The sequence below is a fragment of the Cyclopterus lumpus genome, chromosome 6, assembly GCF_009769545.1.
Source record: "Cyclopterus lumpus isolate fCycLum1 chromosome 6, fCycLum1.pri, whole genome shotgun sequence".
Classification (NCBI taxonomy): Eukaryota; Metazoa; Chordata; class Actinopteri; order Perciformes; family Cyclopteridae; genus Cyclopterus; species Cyclopterus lumpus.
The window spans coordinates 26,267,412-26,279,911 of record NC_046971.1 but is presented as its reverse complement, the minus strand read 5'-3'; the positions used below and the strand labels follow the sequence as shown (position 1 = coordinate 26,279,911).

The 12,500-nt window shown below is 45.2% G+C and overlaps 1 protein-coding gene across 2 annotated transcripts in view; it reads left to right on the top strand.

The window, feature by feature from the left end:
* bcar1 (BCAR1 scaffold protein, Cas family member) overlaps nt 1–12,500 on the top strand; it is a 78,697-nt gene that overhangs the window by 60,819 nt on the left and 5,378 nt on the right. For both annotated transcript variants that reach the window (XM_034536018.1, XM_034536019.1), the window contains exons 3-5: nt 5,164–5,301; nt 12,013–12,108; nt 12,197–12,500. The exon at nt 12,197–12,500 is cut by the window's right edge and continues 86 nt beyond it. In XM_034536018.1, the coding sequence (XP_034391909.1) occupies nt 5,164–5,301; nt 12,013–12,108; nt 12,197–12,500 (538 nt within the window). The remainder of the gene's footprint in view (nt 1–5,163; nt 5,302–12,012; nt 12,109–12,196) is intronic.

The window sequence follows — 12,500 nt, the reverse complement described above, 5'->3', positions numbered from 1 at the left end:
GCCACGTGGTGTTGGATTCCAGTTCAGTGGGGGGGTGTTGGTTCTCGCCCCCCCACTAATCTGTTAAGACCCCCTACACGGCCTCTCGGTGCCCCGTGTGTGTGTTTGTTGCCACATGCTCCACATAGCTGCATGGCCGGGGCTCCAACCCCCCTCCACGCGGCCAACGTTGTTACACTCAAACAGCAGTGAGGATGAATGTAACCGCGCAGCACCTACAGCAGCCTGTGGCGGGTCAGAAGACCGGCGGTCCGATCCCTGACATCAGTGTATGAATATGGGTGTCATGTAGTGCAAAAAGGGCTTTGAGTGGTATGTTGCCATGTTGGTGGTTTTTTCTTTTTCATTTCAAAGAGAGGGGCGCGCTGGATTCGTAGCACCAAGACGTTGCTAAACGGAACGCGGGACAATAATTGTTCTACTTTTAAAATCTCATCTCATGGTAACTTCTGGTAAGTTTAGGAGAAATCTACAGACGCATAGAGACACACTTTGAGATGTTTGACTACGGAGTCTCAAACATGCCCCAGTGAGTGAGAGCACAGTGAAGATGAGGATCCGAAGCAGCCATGTCCACCGGTGGAGACAAACCACCCAACCCTCCTCCTGTAATTAGGCCTCGCTCTATTTTTACCCCGTTTTCTCTTTCAACTTCACATCTACGCGGCAAAGATTTATTTATGTGTTTCCCCGCTGCAGCTGCACGTATAGAACGTCAGTTTGATTTATTGTTCTCCTCGTGGCTACAGTGGTCATTTTGAAGATCGGCTTCATTGTGAGCATGTGCAGTATTTACCAGCAGATTTCATCCTGCTTCTTGTTTGTAGAGCGGCGCCCACGCCCTGGTTCATCGTCATCGGTCCTCTTTTTCCTTTTCTTTCTTCCCTGCGAGCAAGAGAAAGAAACGAAAAGGAGGGGAAGAGAGCTCTGCGGCTGGGAAGGAGGTGAGGGACATCGCTCGGAGCAAAGGTCATCTGTTGAACAATGACTCCTGCTTGATGTGGTCGCACGAGCGGAACAAAAGCCACACATGGCGGAGGAGTCCTCCCTCGCTGAATCCTCGTAGATAAACGCGTGTGACGGCTTTTCATATTTATTTCTTTATTGTTGGGAGGCCAGAGGAGCTGCAGCTTCTTTTGAGGCCACTGATGTATTCTGAGAACACGACACTGAGAATGTTCTTCGCTGGGTATGTAGGTCAGTAACTCTGAAGTATACAGCCGTCCTCGGGGGGCCGCAGCTCTGCGATGACACGCGGGATGTACGGGGGACTAGCTGCAGCTGTGGGCTGGCTGTCATCCCTTCCTGCAGAGCGCTGGGGGGGGGTCTGCCCTGTGGATCAGGCCATCCAGAGCACAGGAATCAACGTCAAGTCTGTCGATTCCAGGGCTGCGAGTGGATTTGGGTGCACAATGAATGCTACGAAGACGAGGCTAATGGAGCTCTAGCGCAAGTTCAGACAGGAAGACCAGACCCCTCAGCCCGCCATCTATTCCTCACATTCCTGCCAATCATTCCTCAGCATGCTCACTCATTGTTGACTTGCCGTCATCGTCCTGCACCGTCAATCATAACACCAGCTGCGCAGATCAGCTGATCCCCTCTATCCAATAAGCACATGGAAACAATGACACGGCTAGCCAATCATCTTGGTGCTGTCTCATTTAAATATGACTGTCTCTCTACCTTCAGTTCTTTCATGCTGCTGTTACGCACCCCTCCACCTCCCCATCTCCGCCCAGTCTCCACGGATCCATCAGCTTCATCAACTCATTCTATCAGCTCACCACCACCAGGTCTGGACTCCACGGGGGAAGATCTGGTTGCTGATCGGGGCGTCGGCCCTCAATTACAAATCTCCCCGTAGAGTCCAAGCGCCAAAGACGCTGAGACTTCATTATTTCATATCATCTGTAATAATAAACATGCATCCTTTCCTCATCTAACTGGTCTCTCCCTGATTGAAATGAAGCTGTGAAAGGAGTAATGTTCTTGTCCCTGGAAAGTGGCTCAGAGCAGGAATGTTTCCTGAAATAACAGAAAAACGTTAAAAAAAGGGAAATGGTTGGAGACAATTGCCCCTCAGAACAGTTACAGCAGCAACTGACATCAAAGGTGGAAAATGCCACAAATATGTTGTCATTGCAGGACTCTCATGCACAAATCCGTCTTGAAACAACGTTGGAGAAGACGTCAGCATGCTAGACATTTATTTGTTATTTTGTAATGTGGATAAATAAAAGGTCTATCTTTCAATTCAGTTCATTTAGTATACAATCTGTACACATACGACATCCCTGAGGGAAAGGTAAGAGGAGGATCCCTCTCCCCGGATGGACAGAAGAATAGATGTCATGTGACCAGATGAACAGAGTTACAGAGTTACATAAACACATTACATGAATATGACAATACGACGGTTATCAGAATTTTTAAATCTTCATTAATGAAGAAAATACTTTCTCCTTTTGCTCGTGTGCCTTTGTGCTTTTTTGCTTTTGCTTTGTCGGCATCTTGCTTACTTATTGCACTTGATTACTCCCAGCACTTGCTTTTGAGTACGCTTCCAAAAAAGAGCCGTATAGCACTACCACTTGGCCCCGACTGGCCCCCCCATCCTAGGAATAATTAGCTTAGCTTAGCATACGGCAGCTTGGGACATTGTTTGGCTCTGTCCGTCATAAATAACCGAGTTCACGTATCAGCGCCTCTTTTTTGTGTGTTTTTCAAAAGGAAACGGCCTCTGAGCCGTTAGCAGAAAGTAGAATGCCAGAGTCACTATGAATAAAGCTAACGCTAGCACTAGCCGAGTCAACGTTAGCCGCACTGAGCTTTGAAGGGACTGAAAAGGTTAGTTTGGATTTACACTCCTGGGTCACTGTTTCTGTTAATGGAAGGCTTTGAAGAGAGCGATGTAACGGCTTTAGTTCCCCAACGGAAAGGAAGAAACATGGAAAATGTTTTAGAAGCGCATTATTTCATGTACTTTGTACCTTGCATTTGCATTTTAATCTTTAAGTCACACCACTGGGCGGCTAAAGAATGATATAAATAAATAAAAAATGTTGTTTAAATCCTATCCGTTTCAGACGGTATTAACAGACTCTTACTGCTTTGCTATTGGTCAAATGCACTAATCCACGTGTTGAAGTTCGCCACGCCTGAACTCATCAGGAACAAGCCAGCTCGGAGGAATCCTCCAGTCGTGACCTTATTTGCTTTCTAGTAGATCAGATGAACTCGTGATGAAACAGAAATGACCTTGATGATGGAGATGAGATGTGGACTCCAGTTATGTGAGCTAGACGCACTTACGCTGCTATTAAATGATGTCATTAGTTAACGTGGTGACCGTCACCGTAGCAACACGCGCACATACAAAGATGTCTTTCTGGTGGTGACCATTGATCCATCGCTCCGTTACTAGACTGTGTGTACACACACACACACACACACACACAGATCACTCAGCGTCAGCGTCCAAGCATGTGTTCACCCCCCAGGGTGTACACAGACAGGTGATCAATAACGTGGGTTATCAATCTGACACGGGGCTGGGGATGAAGCGTGTGTGTGTGTGTGTGTGTGTGTGTGTGTGTGTGTGTGTGTGTAGGACACATCTGGCACTTAGCCAAGTGTCGTCAATACTGTTGAAAGCTTTCTGACAATGAGAAAAGGGGTGTTTACATGAGCTCGTGCACGTGTGACACACCCACTGAGAATTAGACCGGATGCAAGACAAAGCAGAAGGAAGTTTCCAAAAACATTTTAGGAATTTGTTCTTGATGCAACAATTAAAACAGAAATAACTGTAGTGAGTTGTCCCCTGCGTAAGAGCGACTAGAGAGAGAGTGTGAGGAGGCAGAGGACAGATTGGTACACAGGTTTGATCAAATGGGTGTTTTATCTCTCACAGCGCCTCCCGACAGCTGGGAGCTTCCGGACACTGATGAAACGCCGATTACACTCACAAACACAGAGCGACCGCACATGAGCATCTGGAATTAAACTTTTAGGTGGTACTGTATCATAGTTTTGTAATATATTAATGGGAGCATAGTGTATAGATAGTATGAAACAGTACCACACACCTCACGCAAATTCAGATATCGGTCCATTTAGCCATGGAGACTAGCATGAAGAGCAGGAAGCTGGCAGCTCCAAATAACCCTTTGTGTGTATGTGTTGTAGCTATACATATGAACAGGAGTCCAGTGGGGAAATAGAAAAGTAAAAACAGCGTGTTTTAAGGAGAGACACTGCAGGCAAAAAAACGATGTTCATGCACTTGTCAGTTTGGGTGAGATGTCGGACAATTTTGCTTCAATAACACGATTTCTTTCAGACTCGTGGAAACATCCAAAATACATATGTAGGGGTTTGTTTTACACATACTGTGTATTTGTGTCTATAGAGTCCTAGATTCCTCAAACATTAACATTAGATAATGCCTCATTTGCATAATTAAACATGGCATTTCAGAAAACGTATATATATATTTTACTTTAACTACAGTGGAGGAGCAGTTAGCATTTTGTTTAGTTTTGAATTGTGTCTGCAATCACTCCTGTTTAACTACTAGTGCACGATATTTACTGTAAAATGTGTTCACTATTGAGTTGTGTTTAGAATGCAGAATTAGCATGCTAGCTAATAAGATACAGCTGGTGCTGGTCATAGTTGGCTGAACCAGGATGTAGAAATGACGAGAAGAGAGGATGATGATGATGATGATGATGATGATGATGATGATGATGATGATGATGATGATGGGATAGTAGTGTGTGTGTGTGTGTGTGTGTGTGTGTGTGCGCGCGTGCGCGTGCGCGTGACTCCTGCTGCTGTGGTTTCCCAGGCCGGCTGGTTGACTCTACACTCGAACCATATAATACACAGTCTAAACAGGCACACAATAGGGCAGCCTGGTTCCCACGACGACTGCGGCAGGCCCCCTGCTCTGTTTTTATTGCCCGTGAGACTGAACAACCTTCGGTCTCTGCTTGTTTAAGTGTGATGAAGTCTTTTTGTTTTGTAAATGTGAAGTTGACCTGGATGTGCATTGTGACCCTTTCAGGCTTCATATCATACTGATGTGTGTAGTGTGACAGAGACCGTAGTCTTTGTGTTGTTGACGCTCACCTGCCCCTGTGTCTCTGCGTCCAGGTGGTGGTCCCCACTCGGGTCGGACAGGTGTATGTGTACGACACAGTCCAACCGGACCAGGACGAGTACGACGTCCTGCCTTCGACCCAGCACGACATCTACGACGTGCCGCCCGCCCGCCAGCAGTACAACACACAGGTGGGTCCAGTGTGTGTGTGTGTGTGTGTGTGTGTGTGTGTGTGTGTGTGTGTGTGTGTGTGATTCAGTGCATCCCTCTGACATGATGGATGTAATTCAGTATCTATGATATGATCTATCAGTACCATATAAAGAGATGAGATGAGAGAGATTGGTTAGCATAGAAATAGTGGATTCATGTTGCTTTCACACTATTTCACTTTTTTCAATGTGCAAATGTCTTCAGCACAAAAATACATTAATATAAACAACAACTTACGGAGTGTAAAATTGCATTCTCATTCTTTACATACTGTCGTAATATATTACACCGTTAAACTTAAATTAAAAGCAGAGACCACATTGAAAAGAACAAGTCGGGTGTGCCGACACGTCTTCAAAAGAAACCAACAACACTTCCTGTGAAGTCTATGCTTCATGTGTTAAAGCTGCATTCTCTCTCCTGACCACCAGGGGGCGACTCCTCTGGTTGTATAGAAGTCTATGCTTCATGTGTTAAAGCTGCATTCTCTCTCCTGACCACCAGGGGGCGACTCCTCTGGTTGTATAGAAGTCTATGCTTCATGTGTTAAAGCTGCATTCTCTCTACTGACCACCAGGGGGCGACTCCTCTGGTTGTATAGAAGTCTATGTTTCATGTGTTAAAGCTGCATTCTCTCTACTGACCACCAGGGGGCGACTCCTCTGGTTGTATAGAAGTCTATGTTTCATGTGTTAAAGCTGCATTCTCTCTCCTGACCACCAGGGGGCGACTCCTCTGGTTGTATAGAAGTCTATGCTTCATGTGTTAAAGCTGCATTCTCTCTACTGACCACCAGGGGGCGACTCCTCTGGTTGTATAGAAGTCTATGTTTCATGTGTTAAAGCTGCATTCTCTCTACTGACCACCAGGGGGCGACTCCTCTGGTTGTATAGAAGTCTATGTTTCATGTGTTAAAGCTGCATTCTCTCTCCTGACCACCAGGGGGCGACTCCTCTGGTTGTATAGAAGTCTATATAAATGACTCTACTTCTCTTGATGTATTCCCTCAGTAAACATTGTAAACATTAGTTTTTGGTCTCAATCTCTAGTTTCAAGTCTTCTTCAATACAGCGTGATGTTCATTTAGTAAATTATGGTCATTTAGAGTCAAACAGACCATAAACCAGAGTATGCTTTAGGGGCGGGGCTGTTCGGTCTGGGAGTTGTCTGTGTTTTCGTCCTAGAACTTTAACCCTTTCGTGTTTTCACTTCATGAAAGTTGATTGTAACCTTTGAGAACCTAAATATTCAGCGTCCGGTTGCACTAAGCTCCACCCTCTCGTTGTCAAAACAGAGGCCAATTAAACGCTGTGGGGTAATTGTTGTCAATATAGAGTACTTTGTGAGTTTTTATGTCATAACAGAATACATATCATTTGTGTATTTGTAATATTTGATGTGATGTAATATTCAAGCGCGTCCTCTTTAAATACTAGATCTATCTTTGGTGAAGGTCATTCATAACCAACAGGCAGGCTAGATATGCTGTGTGTGTGTGTGTGTGTGTGTGTGTGTGTGTGTGTGTGTGTGTGTGTGTGTCTTCAAGGCCTTTACATTTACACACATATAGGTCAGTTTATTCCTGCGTGATTCCACACGAACTGTTCACACTGTTTTGTGTTTAATAGGCAGGAACACACACACATTCACAGACACACACACACACACACACACACATTCACAGACACTCACACACATTCACAGACACACACACACACACACACATTCACAGACACTCACACACATTCACAGACACTCACACACATTCACAGACACACACACACATTCACAGACACTCACACACACATTCACAGACACACACACATTCACAGACACTCACACACATTCACAGACACACACACATTCACAGACACACATTCACAGACACACACACATTCACAGACACACACACATTCACAGACACACAAACACATTCACAGACACATACATTCACAGACACACACACACATTCACAGACACTCACACACATTCACACACACACACACACACACATTCACAGACACTCACACACATTCACACACACACACACACACACATTCACAGACACTCACACACATTCACAGACACACACACATTCACAGACACACACACACATTCACAGACACACAAACACATTCACAGACACACACATTCACAGACACACACACACATTCACAGACACTCACACACATTCACACACACACACACACACACATTCACAGACACTCACACACATTCACACACACACACACACATTCACAGACACACACACACATTCACAGACACACACACATTCACAGACACTCACACACATTCACAGACACACACACACATTCACAGACACACACACATTCACAGACACACACACACATTCACAGACACTCACACACACACATTCACAGACACACACACACATTCACAGACACACACACATTCACAGACACTCACACACATTCACAGACACACACACATTCACAGACACACACACACATTCACAGACACTCACACACATTCACAGACACACACACATTCACAGACACACACACACATTCACAGACACTCACACACATTCACAGACACTCACACACATTCACAGACACACACACACATTCACAGACACACACACACATTCACAGACACACACACATTCACAGACACTCACACACATTCACAGACACTCACACACATTCACAGACACACACACACATTCACAGACACTCACACACATTCACAGACACTCACACACATTCACAGACACTCACACACATTCACAGACACACACACACATTCACAGACACTCACACACATTCACAGACACTCACACACATTCACAGACACACACACATTCACAGACACACATTCACAGACACACACACACATTCACAGACACACACACATTCACAGACACTCACACACATTCACAGACACACACACATTCACAGACACTCACACACATTCACAGACACACACACATTCACAGACACACACACATTCACAGACACTCACACACATTCACAGACACACACACATTCACAGACACACACACACATTCACAGACACACACACACATTCACAGACACACACACACATTCACAGACACACACACATTCACAGACACTCACACACATTCACAGACACACACACACACATTCACAGACACACACACATTCACAGACACACATTCACAGACACACACACACATTCACAGACACACACACACATTCACAGACACTCACACACATTCACAGACACACACAAACATTCACAGACACACACAAACATTCACAGACACACACATTCACAGACACACACACATTCACAGACACACACACACACATTCACAGACACTCACACACATTCACAGACACACACACATTCACAGACACACACACACATTCACAGACACTCACACACATTCACAGACACACACACATTCACAGACACACACACACATTCACAGACACACACACATTCACAGACACACACACATTCACAGACACTCACACACATTCACAGACACACACACATTCACAGACATACACACATTCACAGACACACATTCACAGACACACACACACATTCACAGACACACACATTCACAGACACACACACATTCACAGACACACACATTCACAGACACACACACATTCACAGACACACACACACATTCACAGACACTCACACACATTCACAGACACACACACATTCACAGACACACACATTCACAGACACACACATTCACAGACATACACATTCACAGACACACACACATTCACAGACACACACACATTCACAGACACACACATTCACAGACACACACATTCACAGACACACACATTCACAGACACACACACATCCACAGACACACACACATTCACAGACACACACATTCACAGACACACACACATTCACAGACACACACATTCACAGACACACACACATTCACAGACACACACATTCACAGACACACACACATTCACAGACACACACACATTCACAGACACACATATTCACAGACACACACACATTTACAGACACACACATTCACAGACACACACATTCACAGACACACACATTCACAGACACACACACATTCACAGACACACACATTCACAGACACACACACATTCACAGACACACACACATTCACAGACACACACATTCACAGACACACACACATTCACAGACACACACACATTCACAGACACACATATTCACAGACACACACACATTTACAGACACACACATTCACAGACACACACATTCACAGACACACACACATTCACAGACACACACATTCACAGACACACACATTCACAGACACACACACATTCACAGACACACACACAGGGGCAACGTGTATGTAGTCTTGATGCTGACAAGCCAAAAGAGAAAGGTCGCTCACATACAACCACAGCACAAAATATGGAGTCGCAGGAGGAGGAAGAGGAGGAGAAATGAGCTCTAGGAGGAAGGAGGTGAAGAGCAGAAGGAGCACAGGAAAACAAGATGACAATGAACGATGAGTGGAAATGAAGGATGGAAGGCAGGAGGAAGATGGGTAGCTGTTATAACTGATGTAGCTGCCGGAGCCATTTTTATTTTTTATGAAGTGGGCAATCTGAAAGGTGAAGAATGAACGCACCGCCACACCGGGCACTTCATCAAAGATGTCTGCTGTGTTGGAGACGACTCTGCCCGTAACAAGTGATCACACACACACACACACACACACACAACCGTAGGGCTGCAGGGTGCAGCGAGCTGTCTGAGCATCACACGAGCAGAAACAATTCTACTCTCAATCTCACTTTTCCTTTTACATTCAAATTAGCAACGCTAATCAACTAATCAATTTGACAAAAATATTTAAAAAACAATAACAACAGAGAGTTCAACCCGTCATAATTCCCTCTCTAATATCTATTTTATATTGCTGTTAAAACAGCTGGATAAATTCAAGTTTCTCGCCAGAAACTTTCAAGGTTACATTTGAACACATCTTGATAATGTTAGACTTTACCTTCGTTGCTACTGAATAGAGCTTGAAGGCATCAAAAGTAACTTCAATGCAACCTCCGTTAACTGTACGTGCTTTATCTATAATGCTAACGAAAAAACGAATATGGTCACGTTTTCAGAATTTGGGTTGGTGCTTTGTTGCTGCCATCAAACTTGCATTCTCCCTGCTGACCACCAGGGGGCTGCTCTGCTTGTATAGAAGTCTATGAGAAAAAGACTACTTCTCTCTTGATGTATTGACGTCATGATGCCTACGTGCACTTCTTATATATAGTCTATGTTCTGGTTCCCAAGTATCGGTTCTCCTAACATCACTAATATACAGTTAATGGCTCCAGCCTAAAAATTAGACAAAACTAATTAAAAGATGAATTTGACTGAATTGTTCTGTAGATATAGTGATAAAAATATGCGTGTGAGGCAGGAAGCGGTCCGGGTACGTGTGAGAGACACAGAGTAGCGGCTGAAGGCAGGAAGGGTTGAGGGAGCGAGTGTTGACGGATGGACGTTTCCTCTACGAGCTCACTGTGTCATCGAGAGCTGGTCATGTGACCAGAACCCCCCCCGGTTCACATTCCTAGGCCCGCTCTTTGCCCCCTTCCTCACCTCCTTTTTTCCTCCTCCCCTCTCTTCTCTGCCGTCGTTCTTTCCTTAAAAAAACACTTTATATCTTTCCTTCCCCTCCTCTTCCCTTCTTTTTATTACCTTTTTTCCCATCTTTCCCCCTTCCTGTTTCCCCTTTTCTTTCCCCTCTCCTCCCCTCCTCCCTCTGTCCCCATTTCCTCTCCTTTATTTAATCGTTCTCTTTGTCCTTTGTTCCCTTCTTTTCCTCCTTTTTGTCACTCTTCCTTCCCTCTACTCTTTACCTTTTCATCCCCACTGTGCTGCTTCTCCTCTCCCTCGACAAAGGCAGTAGATGTAATGCATTCAACCATTTCACGCCTTGTTTTATGACACTGTGTGTGTGTGTGTGTGTGTGTGTGTGTGTGTGTGTGTGTGTTTCTCTTCACTGTTTCCATTTCACATTAGTTCCTAATAGAATAATGTACTCTTTGTGAACCCTTGATTACAGTCTGTGGCATTCAGATGACACTTAAAGGACCTTTTAGAGCATCTTTAAATGTCACAACCTCTCACATGCAAAGTCCATCTGAGAGGAGCTTCCATCGGCTTTTTTCAATTGCCAAACACACGTGATGTTTGTGAACACGCCCCCTTAAAGACTTCCATGGACGCCGGGGGTCCGCCTGTTTGTTTTCATGTGGCCATTCCCCAGACAGCAGCGTTTCTGATGTGTCCTTATGAACTTATCACCACATCTGGTGCCAACAACCGCAGTCATTTTACATCTCCCATCTCGCCTGTTACATGTGATGTTGAGCACTTACTGCAGGCTTGTTATTCAGGGGGTTTGTCTGCACGTCTTTAAACATTCATTCTGTTTCCTCAAATGGAAAAGATGTTTAAAAAGTTTTCAATTTTATTCACAAAAGTTTTTAATATTTACTCTTGCCTTGAATTTCGAATGAGTTTCTTCTATTATAGATGGTCCGGGTTACATTAGTGTGATGAACTGTATACATCATATCATTGTTGTTATGTCACTTCATACTCTCTTCATTGGCCCCTGTGCAGCATGTTATTAATGTCTAAATGTCTCTGTTCAGGTGTATGACACTCCTCCCATGGTGGCGAAGGGGCCCTCTAGTGGTCAGGATATATATGACACCCCAGCGAGCACGGACAAGAGCACACATCAGACGGTAAGGCTGTCTGAAGATGTACAGATCATCGTCAAGGTTGCTTCAATATTGTTTTATAATATTTTAATGTCCCTCGCTCTCTCTTCAGGTCTACGACTTCCCCCCATCCGTCAGCAAAGACGTCCCGGACTCTCAGCCAATCAGGGAAGAGACCTATGACGTGCCGCCCCACTTTGCCAAACTCAAGCCGGCCCCCCCAGGCCAGTACCCGCGCAGCCACCTCAACAGCAACGACGACGTCGACGACGAGCCGCCGATTCCGGAGGACGTGTACGACGTCCCGCCCCCGATCCTGACCGACAAGCGTTACCGGGGCGACAGGGGCGGAGTGGGCCGGCCCCCCCAGGAGATCTACGACATCCCCGCCAGCCTGCGGACGGGAGGCCACCCCG